At 34.3% G+C, this 20,943-nt stretch overlaps 2 protein-coding genes across 5 annotated transcripts in view; one reads left to right on the forward strand and one right to left on the reverse strand.

Moving 5' to 3' along the window:
• The window catches only part of MCPH1 (microcephalin 1), a 120,286-nt gene that overhangs the window by 51,977 nt on the left and 47,366 nt on the right, over window positions 1-20,943 (forward strand). The window lies entirely within an intron of this gene.
• The window catches only part of ANGPT2 (angiopoietin 2), a 40,989-nt gene that overhangs the window by 7,645 nt on the left and 12,401 nt on the right, over window positions 1-20,943 (reverse strand). Inside the window, exons 2-5 of one of the 2 annotated variants that reach the window (XM_058801629.1) lie at window positions 10,697-10,852; window positions 8,503-8,624; window positions 6,614-6,846; window positions 4,237-4,364 (exon numbers count right to left, since the gene is read on the reverse strand). In XM_058801629.1, coding sequence (XP_058657612.1) covers window positions 4,237-4,364; window positions 6,614-6,846; window positions 8,503-8,624; window positions 10,697-10,852 — 639 coding nt within the window. The remainder of the gene's footprint in view (window positions 1-4,236; window positions 4,365-6,613; window positions 6,847-8,502; window positions 8,625-10,696; window positions 10,853-20,943) is intronic. The other variant, XM_058801631.1, reaches the window with a different exon arrangement.

Here is a 20,943-nt window from a genome sequence, read left to right on the forward strand (position 1 = left end):
GACATTCAATTGGAGATTTTTAGGGAAGATAAAATAAGGAAAAAAGTAGGATAAGTTGGATAAAAATTGGATATCTTTTAAAGTATGTATTGTGAATGGAATTTAATTGAAACCTCAATTTGTACTGATGCATGCAATTCCTTACACCTCAAAGTCTGTTTTTTGTTTGGCTTTACTAACATCTGTATTTAATGACTGGTAAAAATGTGATGATAAAAATGTGCTGATAAATTAATTTAGTTAAAATAAAAATTCCCTTCAAAGGAAAGGCTGAAGATAAGGTACTGTAAGAGAAGATAAATCTGTTATAGAAGGCTAACTCATGATGTGTAATGTATATGTGAAAACTAATTTCTGCAGAGGGCTATGAAGAGGGATACTAAGAATGGGCCAAAGCAGATGCAAATACTTATTTTAAGCATCAATACAAGTTAAAAAGCTGATTTAACAATGATCAAATATCACTGGTTGTAGATAGAGTTGTTGACTCTGAAGCTTCACCCCACTTAAAAGAACAGTATAAGCAGCCAGATGGACAATAGAACTGTTTCACCTTTCTCTGAAATATGTAGTTTCTAACTATGTGCAGTGGGAGGCCATGTATTAATTTATTTGAGCTGTGGGTTCAGTCTGATATTGCTATTGTAGTTGTTAATTGATGTTTCTGAATGTTATGTGTAACTTCCTTTATGCCTGTTGACCGAACTTCAATTTAGTTGGAATTCATACTTTGAAAAAATAAATACCTTTAAATAGCACTTTATTTTGTTCTAATGAGATTAAAACATAAATAGTGAATGACTGTGAATGTCTATCATAATATATTTCTGTTACAGATAGTATCCACTTTTTAAGTGAGTGGTAGGACAACTAGCTTTAATAGACACTTTAGATTCTTTGAGATAAATGCTGGGGTACTGCAAATTACTTCCCAAAGCAACTCACTAGGAACTGAAAAACATAATGAGAAATTGAAGAGATGACCATGAAAATGTCATGCAGATTTTTCTTACCAGTAACAATTTTTAGAAGTTTACATAAATTTGGGAGTATAATTTTTCCACACCAAAAAAATTAACGTCAATCAAGTCTAAGTCTTTCTTTTAACACCACTACTAGAAGAGAACTCTTCTGACCTTTCAACCTATTCTAGGTTTTATATTCAAAAGAAAGATATGTAACATTTCATAAAACTAATAAAAATAGATACCAAGATTAGGCAGGCAGCAGAAGTCTTCAAACAGATGCCAAAAAGAATAAAGAGATTAGCCTCTCAAGTTACAAAAAATTGGAACAGGGAGTATTTTATGTATCTTGTGAAGTGCTTCAGTACTTACAATTCTAGCAGCTGTAGCACTGTAAGAGGGCATTTGGGGTATAAGTGTTTTCAGACCTACTTTGGGAATGGTAAGGCTCAGGCTGAGTTATCAGGATGAAGAGCCAGAGCAGTTTTTATAGCAAAGCAAGTGCAATTTCCACATCTTTGCAGTGACCCTTTGCAACACTTTCAGCTGTTGTCCGAACACTTTGGAGTCATTATGTCCAATGATTTTTGTATTCTGCTATCTCTATCTCCTAAAGATGTGACTAGATAAGAACTACAGTCTAATTGGTTCATGAGGTTGCTGTAAGCATAAAACTATTGCCTTTTCATAGTTTTGCCTCTGCCCTTTTTCCTTGTGTCAGCAGTCTTTTGCTGTTTTCCTCAGTGTTTTTAAAAGGAATTATCTTTTGTCTGGTTGCAGAACAGGGAAGTTTGAAAATATTAATGGAATTAAATAATTGTTTTCCTCTCAGTAGTCATATGCAATTCCTTAGTTTGGAATATGATGGGAGACAAATTAGTAATGTGGGATCGGTTACAGATTACACAGAAGTTGTTTATAAGCCTCTTGGGTCAGAAGGTGTTACAAGAGGAAAAGACAAAAACATAAACAGCAGTGCAGCACTTTTGGCAAATAAAAAAGGTCACTCTGTTTCCTGGTCTGAGTAGCTATCCACATCATAAACAGTTGAAAATGGTGTAACATGTTGATTGTCCCTAACCTTCACTTCCCTTGACAACTCCTCTTATGCATTTATATTTGTATAAAAAATCAGCATCAGGTTAAAACTTTTGAGTCTCTTATTTTCAATGTCATGCGGTAAGTAAAACCTTCCCTGTCTTTTTCTATCTGAAATGGACAGAATAAGATTTTATTTCTTTAATATTATTAAATGACTGATTTAATACTAAGTGAAATTTTTATGTTGTAACTACTTTTTTTTTAACTTAGAAAATTACCAAAATGGATGTTTGCTTTAAGCATTTAAAGCCTCCATATTCAAATGTAAGGCATTTAATGTTTTATAGTCTAGGAAATTTGTACTTTTGAAAATACAAAGTGTTTAAGTTTATGACAAATTTTTATTCTGTAATATGCCATGCACTTGTGTCTGCTTTTAGAAAATATGCATGCTCTGTATACTATATTTGACAGTAAAATTAAAACCAAAGATTAAAGCTTGCGACAAGTCATAGTAAGAGATCCAAGGAATGTAATTCCTGAGTTGCTATCAGACTGCTGCATTTCATTACTTTGGAGATGCAATAGCTTTCATCTCCTTTAGTTTTTAAAATTGTGATTCTAGATATCTATGCTATTTAAATGCCATTCAGCTTCATGTACAATAAAACATTTCATTGCATCTTATGTAACTCATTTTCCTGTGAAATTGATGGTTTTAGACTAGATTATTCTGAAGGAAAGACAGCTGTTTTTTTGTTGCTTTTTTTTTTCCCAGAGAAGCAGATTGCAAATAATTTCTCTGGATTATATCTACAAAAAATTATAGGTTTTATCTATTGTATTTTATGGACCTTATCCAAATAAATTGCTTATTTCCTTTAGCTGAGAGCTTTGTAAGTGTAAAGATCACAGTCTGGCTTGGGCAAAATGAAGTTCTGGCACTTCAAAGTCTAGTCACCAGTGAACTTCATTTCTAAACCTTTGCTTGGGAAAAAAAATGCTTTCTCTGTCAGAGCTTTACCAATTCCTTTTCCGCATTGCACCTCTTTTTCCACTGCTTTTTTACATTCTCTGTTAGTTTTTCTAATGCAATAGAGTAGAACCTTAGGAATTCTGTAAAATATTTCAATTTTTGTCTAAAGAAAATATCTACAGTAGAAATTAGAAAATAAAAACATAATAAAATTATTTCATATTTTTCTAAGAAATATATTAAGCATTTTTAATATTCATATGTCCCTTAGCCTCCTCAGCCTGCCATGCCTTTATCATGGGAGCCCCACTCCTCTGAATGCTTGCTCCAGGTTTTTGGTGCTTTATACTCACAATCAACTTGGGACTTTTTTCCCTTTCAGATCCTACTGATTGTTTCAACTAAATTATACTCTCCAACGCTTTATCATTTTATTTACTTCTATAGATGGAGCATCTCTGTCAGGCGTCCAATGTATCATCCGATGAGTGCCATTTTTTAGCTCAAGGTCTTTTCTACAGAGGTATGGCATGCTGCTTCAACTTAAATTGACATTGAAGTTCATTTCAGTTGAATACATAGGGGAAAAAATCCATAGAGGAATTTAAACTGATCTAGTGAACCCTTGCAAACTCACCTTTTATATGAATCAGTAGTAGTATTTTCCAGGGCAGTATTTCCCAGAAAAGTCTTCTCTATTAGACAGTGTCTAATTGTTAATCTACTTGTTACACAAATGTCCTTAAAACTCTGTGATACAAGAACTGAAACCCATACATGAGTCCAGTACTATTAGATTGCTTCCATGAGTATAAATCCATGAGATTTCCATGCCCCTGACTTTACCTCCTTTTGCCACCTAAAGACCCCCTTGGGCATATGAAGGAACTAAGAAATTAAAGGAGACAGGAGTCTGCTGATCATGCAGAGCAACTCTGTTGGAGTTACAGATTTTATAATGAAATTACACTATTTTATTGATTTAATTACTTTAATTATGTGGAGAAAAGAATTAAGTTCTGACATGATGAAGCACACAACAAAATTTCATTTCATTTCAACTGAGACAAGATTTCACCTGAAGGACTTTTTTCTTCCTGTAAGATACTCAGATCTAGGAGTGATTAAAAGCTTATAAAAAAACTTGGTAAGTAGTAAACTTCACTAATAGCTAGCCTTTAAAATAGCATATTTGCCAGATTAAATAACCTTTAACATGCAGTATGGCTAGGTAACTCTTTATGGTCATCCTACCTTCTTCTCTTGTGCAGTATTTGAAACTGTTAAAGTGTAGATTCCACTTGTTGTCAGTCCAGATTTGAAAGCTTCAGCACAGTCTTTGAAGCTGATTTGCTCTTCTTTGGCTATGAATTTGCTCTTAGCTATTAAAAATACAATAGAAATTGAAGGCATTAAGAGGAGATGAATGAAAGTTACAAAGAATCAATTTATGTTGTAATTGGCTTAAAGCAGTTCCAAAAAATATGTCTGGTCCTGAAAGAAGTGACAGATCAAGGTACTTATTGTGTGTGATATTACTTTGCGTCATTTGAAGACATTATTCTGATAGGACTGTGGTTATTTGACAGGCTGAAAAGTGCTGACACTTACTAATATGTTGAATGAGAAAACTCGGGATATTGCATCTCATTCAGTTGAACAGTTTCTGCTTCCACTCATTGCCCTTGCTGGACTCCTACATGCATTACAACCTAGGCATGCATTAACTACTATTTATATACATACCTAAATAGCAAGTGATTAGGTTAATAATGACTTTTGGCCAGTACTCTTACATTGTGAATGAGTTATAATGCAACAGACTGGTGGAACTACCCTTAAGATATTTTAAGCTCCTTTTTTTGCCCCTCTGCTGAACAGGAACGATTTTGTATGTACCAAGCTGAAGCTTGGTAGGTCAGCCCAACTCACTAAGCATACATACCTTCTGGAATTCATTTGTGCAAAAAATACATTTTCATATATCTAAGCCTTCTTATTGAACAGAACAATCTAAGGTTCATCTTTTTGTTCAGTTCTTTATTAACTATGGAGGTTGGAATTTCCTGGCATTTCGCCTGCTGACTGATATTTCATATTTGACCCTTCTGGGGTTGGTTCTGTGTATTTTCCCTTTTAATTTAATCTAACAATCACAGTCAGTTACTACAAAGGTTTAGGTGCCATATAAATATGTGCTTATATTACAGTTACTTATTATGTTCTTTTTGGCTTGCTTATTCATTATTTATCTGTTTAAGTGCTTTGCCTTAAATAGAAAAATAACACATTCAGTGTTTTAATTGCTTTTCCACACTCTATTGTTTGCATACTGTCTTAGAAGCTTTCCCTGCTAATTTTGTCTTTTTGGCAAACACTCATTATTTTTTCCACTCTGGGTTTAATGGTGCTGTAGCCAACATGACTTTGACTTGTTTACTTATTTGTGCACTAGCATAGCAGATAACATCAACAGGAACATGTACAGCCTTGGTATTTAAGGGAATAGCGTCAGTTTTGAAGACAAAAAAACTTGGAATTTACTTTGTTTAGAAAAATCTACAACCTATGTTATGATAATAACATATAGGCCAAGACCAAAAGTGAGGAGGAGTTCCAAACACCCTTTTCCTTGTCTGTGATCCACCTTACAGTAATATATCATAGACCACCTATACTGTCTTTTCAATTCTAATGACAACTTCAAATATTTTTTCCAGTATTTAATTTTAAATTCTTTCTTTAGGGGTTCTGTATATTTCTGTATTTTCAGCCCTGAGAACTTTACACGCAACTGTGCCAGATTCTATAGTCTTTTAGAACAGCTTCTTAATCTGTCCAACTTCCATATCAGACACGAAATTCAAGGCAGGGAATGTTTAAATCCTCTGTAGCCATAACTTTTAGTTTGTGGTTTGTGTGGGGTTTTTATGGCACACGAGAATCTGCATAAATCTGAAAGCTATGCTTGGTGTCTATGATCTGTTGCAGAGTTGTCAGGCATTTAAGGGTGAGATTATTGCCTGTAAGGTTTGCTAGGCTGAGGGATTTTTAGGATGAACAAGGATACCTTGGTGAAGAACTTGTGGGAGTACCTGCTGCCCAGACCTGGTGCTTTCTGGTTTAGGGGGCTAAAAACTATGCCTGTGCTTATTTCTTTGCCTTTGGTAACCACTATAATTCATCCTTTCCTTGATAAACTCTGTGTTATAAAGCAATGAGAGGTGGCAGAAACAATCTCTGTGAGCCAGGAAGAAAAGTTGCAGACCTACAATATGCAGTCTCACCTAGATATATGGTCAAGCAAGTGTACACTGCCACACATGTGAATGCCATGTGAGATGAATAATACTTGGCTTCTCTGTATTTTGTTGAGCCACTAGAGAATTGGTTAAGAAAATAAATAAACAGAGAAGATAAATAAAATATTGAAAAGAAATCACATAAATGCGGCTGTTTCTCCCACCCCCTAAAAAGTAGGTTAACTAATTCGGACGCAAAATTTAAGGCAAAAAATACAGACTTTTGAGAAGCAGAAGTTTGTCAGAACTAGTTGTAAGACTGTAGGTACCAGTGTACACAAATTAGGAAATAGCACGGAAATGATAAAAGCATGTCTGCTTTGACTTACAGTTTGGTGTCGATATCATAGTAAGCAAGCTATGAACCGTCTCCATCAGATCATGTTGCTGTTTTTGCAGAACTGAGTTGTTTACTGTAGCTGTAACTAGCTGTTTTTCTAGTTCTTCTATAATAGAATTCTGTCTGGTTACTAGGACTTGAAGCTGATCTTTTTCATCTTTTATTGACTTCAGCTGAAGCATGTGCTTGTCTTCCATCTCAAGAACTCTTTTTTCTAAAAAGCTAAATAAAAGATTACAATTTTGAGCTGATGACAAGAGAATCGAGCATATTGTATAAGTTTCTTTCTTCATGAACACTCAACTTCATTCTCTAATGCTATGCAAGCAGTAGACAACTAAATGAAAGTTTAGTTTGATACATATGCTTTCATTTATTATGTAAGTGCACTAATAAACAACATTATCTACTACAGTGTGTATTGCAGACTTTAAAAATGTAATAATTGGGTGTTTGATAATTCAACATTATTAAAGGAAAGGTAAAGTGACTAAGCTATCATGGGTTTACCCTATTAAAAGATAGAACTTATTTAAAGATGTAACTATGAACATTTCAAATATCCTATAATAAAACACATACTTAACATAAATGTTATGGCATTAAGACAGGGAAACATGCAAATAGTTACTTGAAGATGGGCTACCTTTCTCCAATTTTAGAGCTGGTATTTTAGAGCTGTAGCTCTAAATTTTAGAGCTGGTAGCTGGCTGGGAACATTGGGTAACTGGCTGGGAGCAACTGCTAATTGTTCTGATACACACTCTGAGAAAGCTGATCTTAAAAGGTGCATAGCCAGAAGAGAGAAATTCACCTAAAATCTATTGCTGTTACTGAAAAAAAAAATCCTGAACCTTATATATAATTATGTTTCAAGCAGATTAGTTCAATGCAGATTGTACTTTGTTAAGTGAGAAACAATGCTTTTGTGTTTTATGTGCATGTTACAAGGGTAGTCTAAAGTCTGCTGAGTTCAACACCAAAAAACATGACCTTTTGAAAATCAGTGTTTCCTTTGCTTTCCATTTGATAAGGATGCTTGTTTTTCTTAAGTTGGTAGATAAAACCTTTAGGGAACATACATAAATGTAGTAGAGTAGTGAACAAAAATGTCAAAACATGTCTCCTGGGTTTCTTAAGCTAATTCTTTCAAAGAAAATCACTTTGCACATATGGTTCTCATTGAAAGACATTGCTTTGAAGGAGAAAACTTACTGTTATTGCTGCTTTTAGATTCCTCTGTAAACTATTTATTGCCAAAAGTAAAAAAAGACCGTGGTGATATGGAAACGAAGCTAGCTGAAAAAAGGTATGAGCCTTTGGACCACAGCCGAGTACAGAAGAGAATAGGAGTAATGGTTGGATTTTGGTCAATTTCAAAACATGGACTCTTGAGGAACGTTGAATATGATCAGTGCTTTACTTTTCTTGCTACATTAGGTTAAAAAATTGTAGCAATGACCTGGTTAATCATTAGGATAGCTATGTACTACATGGAAATAAAATTTTGGAGATGTGGTTACACTCAATTAGTTTGAATCAAGGTTACATCAAATTCATATGGAAAAGTCTAAAGAAGATTATAAATTGGGTACAACAGAAGTACTGCTTCAGTTTTAACCTTAAGTTCCTCATATAAAGGAGAACTTTAGATAGTGAAGAACAATATATAAACAGAATACAAGAATAAACCTACATGAAAATCCTAGGCTTTAAGTAATATATGACCTTTGTAATGAGTGTGGGTAACATTTTGTAATCAGTTTGGAAAGCTTGTGCATGTATGAACCCTTATTTTCCTACTTGAGTAGATTTGTTTCTAAAACTATTAGAAGGGTACTTCATGGAATAGCATTTCATTGGGCTGTACAAACTTACCTGTTTTTTTCTTGTAATTTAGTTATCTCATTGGTCTGATCTGAAATCTGTCTTTCTAGTTTGTTTGTTGAAAGAGAGTGTTCCAAAAGCTGAAGTTCAAGTCGGGTTGTCTGGTTTAATACCTAAAAAAAATTTACAAAAAAAGAAATTTCTTTTAAAAGATATGTCTTTTAAATAAATTGTCATTTTGTTATGTTGCGAAATCATGTCAATCTCTATGTACACCTATGATTAAAAATATTTTTCAATACTTAAAAACACTTAATTTTGGTACAAATGTTCATTGAATCAGAATGAAGAAGAATACACAGAGTTGAACTAATTTTGTTATTACACTATATCATTGGGAATATTTCAGTAGTACGCTATGTTTCTGATGAGAGTTTCTGTGTACTTCAACTTTGTTGTTATACCTTCCCCTCTGTTATGATAATTCTTATTTCATTACTGGAACTGTGACAGTTGTTGCTCAAAGAATGAGTTGAGTTGTTTTCCCCATCTGGCGCTGCAAGTAAGTCTCTAGCTGAAATCTTGGCACAGTTGTGAAATCACTTGATAGTTCTCTCCTATTCAATCCCAAATTATATTTTGAAGCATTTGTCATGTGAAACACATGACTAATATTTCATGAAACACATGAAGCAAATCAACTAAAGTGACCACCCTTTAGTCAATTCATTCTTTGCATTTTAATATTACCTTTTTTCTATGCATAGTTTACAATTTATTTACATCTTTAAATGAAGAAATGCAGATACTGGGAAACATGATACTCTATGGTTTGTATTGCATTGCTTTAAGGCAAGTTTTCTAGAAATATTTTCTCATTGTTTTAGAATAGCTTTTTTTAATTCAACAGAATTTGGCTTTCCTTGACAGGAAGAATTGATTACTCATGTCCTTCATGTTAAACAGTCATTCAGGACATGATTTCACACTTAAGTGTAATTGAAAATTATTGCCAAAAGTAAGTGTCCTTGAGAGAGCAATTGTTTGGTTAATTTCCTTATGTTGCTAATTAAGCCCTTAACCGAGTCACCAGTAATTTCAAGCAGAGAAGGAAAGTTACAGTGATGATTTTCTTCCTCTAAGCAGAAAACAACTGAGTAATTTCCATAAAGACATTACTGTGAATTAATAAATACATTCTCTCAATATGTGCAAAATATTAGTCTCCTGAATAATACAATAAAAGTTCAGCTCAGTATGCCTATAAGCTATGAATTTTCAGTTTATCAAAGAGTTCACAAAGCCTTGATTTAGGTTAAAAAGTTCAATTTGATTCATTGGATGAATTCTAGAGATATTAAAACATCTAACATGGATTTTAGGCTTTGCATACTTTTTATATTATACAAAATATTATGTGCTGCATGATATACCCATTATTGTTTTAGCAATTAAAGATCTGCATCTTCCTACCATATCTGCGAAACTACAAATACATACCACTCTACACGGATTGGACTTATCCTTCTGCTAATATCTGCATTCTGTTTAACAGAATGTTTTATTGTACTTAATGCTTTTCAATTAAAACACATTTGGTTTTGCTTGAAGGTAGCAAATGTACAGCAGACAAGTTTACTTCTGTGTGAATATACTTTTCTAGCAGTCTCCTAATTTCTTTTTTCTTTATTAATCTCAGATTTATGTGTCCCTTTGTTTACCATAATGCAGTGCATTGTGCTGGAAGTGAACTGTTACCCATTTAGAGTTATCTGTGAAAACATTAATTAAAAAGACATAGTTCTTTTGATAAGTTAAAATAAAAAAGGAAATATTTCATTTAAAAAAGCAATTAGGCTGGTAAATGGAGTAAAGACAGTTTGAAGAGACTCATTTAGCTAAGATTAGTAATGAGAGTAATGTGAGTATAAAGCACACTAGGACCCAACTGATGCCTGGATATAGTATAGTAGTTTTAAATACATTCTATTTAAAGATTAATTTAGCAGTTGTCTTTCTAGACTTACTTAAAATGCTACTGTAATGAAAATCACTCCAGTGAAAGCACTGGGCTTGAGATGGAACTATGTATTACCAAATACTAGTATTTTCTTAAGTTGGGTAGAACCGTTGGTCACAACAATTCTAATTGTTGAACAGAAGCACTTAACCCTCAACAGTGTTAAATGTATGGCTGTAGTATTTGGGAAGCAGAAGCATTTTGAGGTTGAAATTCATTACTTACTTGTGCTTCAACATCTGTTAATTTGCGGGTCTGTTCAGCTGTTTGATTTAGCAAGTTTGTGCCTATTTCAATCATTACTGCAGTCTGGTTCTGCACTGCAGTTTGCTGGATCTCTACCATTTCTTTCTTCATACTGTCTTGGATGTAATTCTCAAGCTACATGGGAAAGGAAAGAGAGAAGATAGTTGCATTCTTTAAATGTTGGAAAGGGTGTAGTACAGTAAGCCTGCTGGCAGCCTAGCTGAACAAATTTGGTCCTTGTCCTTGTCTGCTATGTATTTATATTAAGTTTCCCAACATTAAGCTCTGTGAGAGGAAAACCAAATGTGACAAGGAATGTGTGGCCATTCATTTTCTAAAGGCAGGAACAGAGATTTGCAGGGGGTAGGTAGTAGGTACAGTGATGAAAGTGCTTGTGGGCACTTGGAAGCCTTTCTCCCCTAGTGCTCCCACCATTGTAACCATCAGAGGAGCTTCACCAGCTTTGGCAGTGATGGGAATTTTTTAGAAGATAAAAGTTTAGGAGTTTAGTCATCTTCCTGTATTTACACTTAACTATTTTAAAAGCTATTATTCATTACATGACTAGAATTCAAAGAGGTCAGATGTCATTTAACACTGTTATGTGTGCATTTTTATCAGAGAGAATGTCAAATAAAGACACAAAATAGTAGAAAAATCTATAAATACTTTAAATGCTTAATATTAAGGAATGCACAAGTTGTTTAAAATACTTGACTCTGAAATAATTTCTGTCTAAACTAATATGGCTTTTTTAGTAGATATTTCATAATAAAGTAGCCTGCTTTCGAGGAAAGTAAGGAACAAGAAGTAGCAAGGAGAAAATTAAAGTAGCCTTTTGCATAAATCTTTCTTTCTACCTGCCTGGACTATGAAAAAGCAGTCTGGTTTTTCTTCACATTTCTTTATTTCTTGTCAGAAATTGCAAATATCCCACAGTTCTTTGATGTGTCATTGCATATGTTTGAATTCATGAAAGTCCAGGCCACAAGACTTCATTTGTTCCATTGACTGAGGAAATTTCTAGAACCAAATTTCTACTTCACTCCAACACATTTCTATCAAGAGAACCATAATAAATTTTGAGCTTCATGCTCTACCTACAAAGAGGATACTAGCTAATAAAAAATAGCTAGTGTCATCAAGCACAAATGGTAATACATCACCAGTTCCTAATCTGAGTAAAACAGGTTGATAACTTGATTTTTAAAAAAATAATATTTTAATAGTTTTATCTTTATATGAATGGTGGCTTGTAGTAATGAGACACTTTGAACTTTGTTTTATGGCTATTTTCTATATCAGTGGGCAAAAATTATCTTGTGATTTAATATTCTGTAAACCACTGTTCAGATATAACCATTCCACTTCCAACCAGCTAAAGAACAATGGGCAGATCTATCAGCTTTGAATATTTAAGCTTTTCCCCTTAAATATTACTTAAGCAAGGACTGGGTTAATTTTTCTTACTTCAGATCTGTTTTTTAAAAGTGGCAAATGGAGAAAACAGGGTATATTAAGAAATCAAAACCTCTAAAACTGGTCGTATATTCTTACATTTGAAGTGACCACTATTCCTTGATGCCCAGTGTGACCAAACTGTCAAAGCAGCATTTGTTTGTTTACTCCAGTCTCCCCATGCTGGTGAACTGCAATGCACAACAGGGAGATTTCTGACCCGGCATAAACTTTGACCCACATCTACTGTTCTGCTCCATAAACATACTTCTCTTTCTACCACAAAGATGTAAAGCCAGTCTTTAGGAAGCCTTTACATGCTCTTTGCATAATGATCTTTTTGAATACTAGAATTAAGCCTACAGTCAACTGGATTTTGGCATAATAATTGTACATGGGTATTTTCAATTGCCATCATACTATGATAATTAGAGTTATTCACTATTCATAGGGTTGATTCTTAAGTGTTACCTTTTGCTCCATGCTATTCCTCATTTTCAAAAGCTTCTCCACCCATAGACAAATCTTATTTGACCAAAAATGTTGGAATTTTTTTAATTCTTTGGTGACATCTTTTAGGTCAGCTTCTTCTTTTATGTTGGACAACAATCAGTGCCTTTTAATTGAGTAGTAGTAGTAAGGTATCTTTAGTCCTTGATCATTACACTGTGAGATGTCAGAATACAGTGATAATTTATTTTAAAAAGCAATGCAAATTGGTATTTGGTGCGCCATAGTCAAAGGACATTTGCAAAATTCTGCAGACTTTTACATAGATAAAAATAAGTAATTTTTCACTGAAGTGAGATGGCCAAGAATAACAGCTAATATGTATCCCTCTGAAAAGGCTAGATATCTGGGAATTAAATTATTTTTAAATTTAAATTTAAATTTTAAATTTAAATTTAAATTATGAGTCAAATTAACTTTAGCAACTGAATCTGGAAGACTGGACATCATTATAGATAACATTGAAAAAAACTTTGCACAAATGCAGCTCTGTTAAAAGACTATGAAGTGAAATCTCCAGAATGCATTTTATTTGCCTCAGTATACAGTTAAATAAGGAAACACCTTTATCAAGATCAAGGATATGGCTTCACCTGTCAGTGCATTGAAAATATTGCAACATCTTTAATTTAGAAAAAAAAGCTCAAAATTAAAAGGAAGACAGTAATAAATAGATCAACAAAGAAAGATTGTTCATGAGCTTTGATTCTTTCATGAAATAGTTGTGGGTATTTAAACTCATTCTTCAAGGTTCTTTGTTCACCAAAGGGAGAGCAGAATGAGAATCTGAGCAAAGTCATCTCTGCATATAGGATTGCAGACCTGCAGGACTTCTTTGAAATTGTTATCACTGAGTTATTCCAAAACACACTACTAGAAAAGGAGTTAATTCTGGGCTTAAATGTAAGGTAAACATTTTATGGTGGGCTTAGGCAATTGCCCAGTTCAAACACACAGATGTAAGGTTGCTCTGAATACAGTATGCAAAACCCATGATTACAATTTAAGGCATCTGGTGGTTCTGGTTGCCAGATTTTTATACCCCTTGTCACTGTACTTGTAACCTTGGAAAGCAGTTTTGTTTGGACGCACAGATCTGTATTTTCATAATTTGTCTTATTTGAATATCTGTAAGTATAAGCATATCTCCAAGTATCTGATCTCTTTCAAATAATTTCTTATTTATGTGGGGATTTCCAAATCACTGAAGTATTCTCTTGACTCCAGTTTGAAGTTTGTCTTCACATCTGTTTTTTAACTTAAAAAATATTAAATATGTAATTTAGGGAATATGATATCTGTTCTTACTTGAAAGCATGAAATGTGAATACCAAAAGGGATTTCATATTTAAAGCCAGTTTTATTATCTGACTCATTTATTCTAATTTGGAGCAACATGAAGCATCAAAATTATAATGACCTATTTAGTGGCTTTGGAGCTTCTTGTGTTTTTTTCCCTAAAAATCCTATAAAGCATGATTACATAAAACACTTCTGGTTTTTTCTTCATATTCACTAATCCTCTCCCACTTTTGTACCTTCTCTGCATGTACACATCATAAAATCTTTTTCCGACCTGAACCAAGATAATGCACTGATCCCTCTCTGCTTATTTCCCCTCTCTCTTCATCATACAGTGCAAAACTGTAGTAAGTAGCACTTTTTACAGCTACACCCCTACAACTTTTTCTTAGTGGCAGGTGCTTACTTTCATCCTTCTTCAAAAAGTAAAAGAATGACTTTCATCCAAAATGCCTCACCATCCTGCACTGAACTTAGTGACAGCAGAACTTGTTCCCACTCATACCCCTGGCAAGCAAAGCCCTTGGGTTTCACTGACAGGGTGGTGGAAGAACATTTTTAACAGGACTCCAGTTCCCACAGCCACAACTGAGCTACACTGACAACACTGAGGATTAGCAGCCATTTTTGCAGAACTGCTGGTCTTTGTGGCACATTTCTTTGTAGAAACTATTCATCAGCTCCTGCCAAGGAGCCTCCTTTCTTTGTAAGCAGTAGCACACTCAGTTTCTGAAGGGGGAAGAATAGCTTGGGTAAAAAAGAGGTTTGAAAGAGGGAAGGACATGGGAATGAATGCCTCATTCCCCAGCCATCAGTCAGGAGGCTTGGTAGTTTGAACAGCATGTCTGTCTTCTTCAATATTTTGCTCAAATCTGGAAGGTGAAACAGGGATTATTTGCCAGATTTCTATCTTGCCACAGCACTAGCTATGGTTTAATCTCTTTTTGATTCAGATCATATATGAATGTTATGAGAACTGTGTTAACCATGATTACATTGTGGTTATTGAATAAAATAAATGTTAAAACCTAGTAGCTGACTATTAGTGATGCATTTTCAGAAATTTTGCTTTTGAGGCAGTAAGTTGATCAATGACTATCTTAAAGATAATACAAGGGAGAGGGAATGTTTGAAAGAAGGACTATTTAACTGATAGCATTTCAGTGATTCTTCTTGGAATTTTTTATTAAATATTCTATCTTTTGTCTAGGAATTTGGCTGGCATGTATTCTTGAACAAAGTATAAAAATGAAAGCACAGATGGGAAAAAACATGTCTCAAAATATGCTTAAATTGCAAAAACAGCTGGGAAAATTGAAATACTTTTACAGTTAAGATTTGTTACAAAGTTATAGTGATGGATTTTTAGAGAGAAAAAATTCTCTAAGGTCACCACTTTGGGACTGCATCATGTTTTATTACTTCAAATCACATAAAATCATAAAATTTGGCGAAAATACTCCAGCTAAGTTGCCAAAAAAACAAGGACAGGTCAATAATATTGCAGCACATTCCAACACATTGCTTTTATAGCCAAGGCTTTATTTTCAAACAAGTTTTAAATGGGCAAGAAAGGGAAGACATCATGTAGAGTATGCACTAAAAGAAGTGTATTTTCTAACCATTGGTAGAGATACTAATAATCCATTGTGAAGAGTTATCAATACTCAGTCAAATGAAACACCTTCCTGATTGTATATTTTGTGTCCATACTAAAGAATTTTTCAAAGAATCAGCAACTTATTTGTGCATTTTATAGACAATTGAATTACCATTTTTTTCCATTTTATGTTATGAATGATGTCTTGCATTTGTTCTTTGCTGCCAAATGTTTAATCTATACTAATTAAACAGTCATGTTCCTGGCAGCATTTAAGCTCCATACATACATCCCTCCTTTGCCCAACGCTACCCCATATTAATAGTACAAGCAGTGCTGGGTGCTTGTTCTATTTTATAGAATTTGTCAGTTATTGGAGCAGGCTTTCCAAATAAAGTTTGGTGATTTTATTAATGTTTATAGTCTGATTCTGTCAAGTCTAACATTTATTTTCAGCAAGAGGTAATGTTAATAATGAGTTTCTATACAGTGCTGTGTCCTGTGTGAACAGGTTGTGTTACAACACATATTGCATGCTTAGTCATCTAATGTAGATACAGAGAAAACTGCAGGGCTAATGACACATATATAGTGATTTTCCTCTAACTTTTGTTTTGGATTTTAAAAAGTGGAGTAGATCCAATAGAAAACCTAGCAACAAAAGATATATTTACAGCTAGGCACCTTTTAAATATCCATGGAAGCTACAGAGTTTGGTATATTGTAGATGCCTGGGCAGTAAGGAGCTAATGTGTTGTTCTGCCTCAAATGCTAATGGCTATTCAAGTGGGCAAGTAAGAACAGGATGTGGCTAGAAAGAGGGGCTGTCAGAAAGTAGGGCAGCAGCTTTCTGGAACCCACTTCCTACTTCTGGTCTGTGGTGACCACATCAGCATAATCAGGGTCAAGAATTAGGCATGAACTGTCGGCTCAGGGTCAATCCAGTAGAGGGGGATCAAGACCATCAAAAGACCCTCAAAGACCCTCAACCCATTTCCAGAAAAGTCCAGAAGTATGGACTGCACCTGCTCACTTATTTACACAAAGAGTGAGAAACCTAAGTCCCAGGAGAGGGAAATTTACCTATAAAACGGTGCCACCCCTACAAAGCTTGGGTGGCACCACCAGGACCTTGGACAACCTATTGGCTGGATCAGTGCTGGACCCAGAACTGGTGATCCCCTTTCCTCTCCTATCTCACTTCTCTTTATAGGGGCAAACATATTTCCATGCCAAGTGTGTAGTCTGTTGATAAAACTTTGTGAGCGGTTTTCTTTTGTACCCCTTTGGTTTTTGCCACTCTTCTTTGACCAAAGGCATTGAGAAATTTTGAGTACTCCCTTCCACAAAGGAGTGACATGTTACACATATATTAAGCTGTCAAAAACTTTGAGTTATAGTTCTCACATCCCTGATAAAAATATCATGAGCTTTATTTAGAACTTATCTTTGCAAATTTAAACCACTTGCTTTAAAAGCTCTTCCAATGCCTGTGGTCATCATCCAGGTGCTTTTTTCACCAAGACGTGCATTATACACACAAAAGCAAGCAAGATGGAAATTTTACTTAAACATCCATAGGCAGATTTGCTTAGTTTTAGTAACTGGTCAAAATAAGAAAAGCTGAGTCTCATTAGTTCCTTTGGGAATACTTTTTCAGAGTATAGATGCGACCTTCCTGCTTCTCATACTCCAGATATCTTGAGGTATCTTTAACCTAGTAATGCTTGGTCTTAGTTGCCCTGCCCTTTTTTCAGAGTGGCAGTGTTCTTTGGATTGTGGCCACATCTGATTTCTTCATGAGTCATCTGAAGTAGAATTTATCCCATAATTTGGACTGGGGGTTTTTTTTGATGCTGTGTCAATGTGCAGTTTTCTGATTGTAAAAGGTTATCCTTATATGCCACAGAATCCTTAAATTTCTCATTCACAGATACATTTTTTAATATAAAGACAAAAATGTAGGTTTTTTCACAGACTATTTTAACAAACTTAATTTTCAGTTAAAATACTAAATATTTAAATTGTTTATTTGTAGTATAATTGAAGTTTGTACATTAGGAGGGTTTTCTTGGTATCAGCCAACTTGGATCCTACTGGATATGAATAACAGTGAAATGTTATCCAATAATGTACTTTTTAAAAAAGAAGGAAACATTGCCTCAATTTCATTACAGCTGTTCAGGTAGGCAGTATTTTACCAACATATAATGCTACACATGCTCCTTAATGTGCGTGTGTAACCATATTGACAGGCACTCCATGTGTGCTTGTATTTTTATTTCCACATCACATGAATACATCGGTGTTATGAAGGCAAAATATTGTCAAGATTTCAATTTTGCAGACAGTTTTGTTCTCTTTAAAATAGCTTTCATACTTATTTTCAGTCTGTTCCTGTTCCTACTGCTTCAAGTCAGGATGGAAATAGAAGAATCACTACCCTTTCCAAGAACCATTTATCTTGACAGACCTAAGGGAACACATTTTTAAGGGCATTGCATCAATCTCCATCAATCAGACCTTAAGCTATTTTAAAGTAACTTTTAATAAAATAATTTATTTCTTCATGTTTTCTGGAACTAAGTTATCAATTTTAGGAGTCTGTAACTTTTGGAAAAAATTAGTACGCTGCAGAAATAAGAGCGTCTGAAAAAGAGACATTTAAAATTTTCTTTTTTTTCCTTTTCCCTAGAGCAGGAAGTCCCAATGGTCTATGAGTTATTTCTCAAGGGAGGGAAAAAAATCTTTTGGGAATGTATATGGGAATGCTTGAGATGTCTCTATGCCCCATCAAACATGTCTGCCTGTCCAGACCTCCAGCTAAGATTTTTCTCTTATCTCATTTTCCTGTCAGCAAACAAAAGGTGAAAGTAACATCATAAATGAATACTATCTGGAAGTGAGCTGTGATTTACTGGAAAATGTTGAAGCTAAAATTGTGTAATAAAATACTAAAGGTTTAAATGCTAACTCTTAAAATAGTAAACACAGACTTTGAAGTAAATGATATGCAGATGGTTGTGGTAGGGACATTTGTGCACTAAATGAAAGGTTACCAGCCTATTCTCCTGTCTGATTACACTACATTTAGAGGAAACTGTTACACTTTTATAATTTACACTTGCTAGCAGAAGAAAAATATTCCTCCCCTCCTTTACTGTCAAAACTCCACTTAAATAAAAACTAAATTTTCATTAATGTAACATGAAATAAAATGTATGAAATGTCTTAATTTTCTATACAAGTTTATATTTGTAAAGAATTACTTTCAATCTGTGTTCCTGAATGGAAGTATTCTGTATATAATTCTAAAAGTTATTACAGGATGATTGAACTTTCTACTGTATGTTCTGAACTAACTATGAAAGTTACAATCCAAGTGATGATGTTGAAAAGGCAAAGGAGCACTTAGGAAAAGGGAAGAGACTTTGACAGCTGAAACACTCCCAAAAGCTGTGGTATAGTTGAGTGAGTATAGACATTCCAGACGCTGAGTTTATTTTGTCCATGTAACACTACACTACTGCTTTCTGACCTACACATGTGTGTTGTCATTTGGAGGATGACATGGGTTCTTTGTACTGTAAATGATACATGTACTTTCTATGGTGCATTTCTGCATTAAATTGCAAATGAAAAATATTCTTTGCAAAAAAGCACTGCCAACGGAAACTAAACAGTCAACTTGACAAACCGCTTAACAGTGTCAATTTCTATGTAGGTAGGTAAAAAATTTTATAAAAACCAAATTTAACAAGAGTATCTTCAAAATTAAAATCAATTATTTGGTGATTACCCTTACTCAATAAGAGTTAAGGCTATTCATTAAGGCAATAATTTAAGATTCTGAATCACCATTTTTATGGACCATAGCTGCTATGGTATTTCTCTTAAAAACCAGGGAAGGAATTCATAAAGTTCCCATTAGTCTAAAAATAAAGAATAAATAAATAAATAGTGTGAGTCATGAATGGCATTTTGCCGAAGTTCAGTAGCACTGAAGCCAGGAAGACAAGAAGCCAGTGATGCTTCAGCCATTCACTGAAATGCATAAAATATTTTCATTATATGCAACAAGCCACCAATACTCAAAATTAGGATTCCATATTTATTAACAGTGTAGGAAAGACTGCTAATCAATATTTAAATTTTAAAAACTAGGTTATGGCATTGGACTATAATTTCCCAAATTGAATATTCAAACCTTTTGGAGACAAGCCTATATGTTTTCAATCAGATTTTGGACTTTACCAGACCAGTGTAAGGATGAGATTGTGCCCTTTAAGATGACATCTGAATAAACACTTGCTGTCCCAGATCTTATTTCTCATAATCCTTTCTCATTTGTGTATTTTTTCCATTCCACTGAGCAACTGAAATAAACTTACTATCAGATATGCTGGTGACATTTTTAATGAAAAACATTGTCTGTGTAGCCTTATAAACGTTACAAAATATTTAGCAAATGTATCAGTCACACTTAAAGCCATTTATCTTTTTTATCTCAAACAATATCAAGTGTTTTTTTATGAACTAATCTTTCAATGGGCAAGTCTATTTTAGAGAATAGCTCATGATGTGGTGAAGCAAATCAGAGATCAAGTTTTTGACGAATATGAAGCAAATTCCACTTTTCAAAACATGTTACTGGGGAAGTGAAAAAGAGATAGGCATTTACAGTTCATTCTCAGCATTGCTTTCTAGGGAAGCAGTCATCTTGCATTCCATGTCCAACCAGAAGGAAGAATGATTTGGAGTTCAAGGATCAAACTAGTTAGGAAGCTATGGTACACAATTAGTCCCGTTTGTGAGCTATAAAACTGGGTGTCTCCAGTTTCAAAGCTGTGTTCACAGAGCATCTTTCAGCATGACAAAAATTAGATTCTTTTTAAAGTTCACAGGTTAAGGAAACTGAAAGCATTTTTAGTAGTTCTTAAGCTTTGCAACACACTGGCATCTAATCATAGTTTATTGAGTTTTTATGAGCTCTTTTTCTTGTAGAAGAAGCCTCAATGATGCTACCAAGTGACAACCAGTCATTTTTGCTGAAGGCCTGACAAATGTTGAATGCTCAAGACTTTGGGGAAGCACATGTCAGCTGCTGATTTCAGTTTTGAGGGACTGAATTTCTTTACTAAGAACCTATTCACTGATTTTGGAGGGGAGAAGAGAAAGTAATTCATGCTCAAGTACTGTAGCTCTTTTTTTAAGATGTGCTGCATCTTTCTCACTGCTGTTTCAATTGATAATATTCTAGATGGACTGCGGAAGTGGAGTGCCTGGAGAACTGCTACATTTACATCACCAGCTTGAAAATTCCTCACTTGCTGGACCAAACCTGTCAGAGAACTTC

This window comes from Ammospiza caudacuta, chromosome 3 (assembly GCF_027887145.1).
Source record: "Ammospiza caudacuta isolate bAmmCau1 chromosome 3, bAmmCau1.pri, whole genome shotgun sequence".
Lineage (NCBI taxonomy): Eukaryota > Metazoa > Chordata > Aves > Passeriformes > Passerellidae > Ammospiza > Ammospiza caudacuta.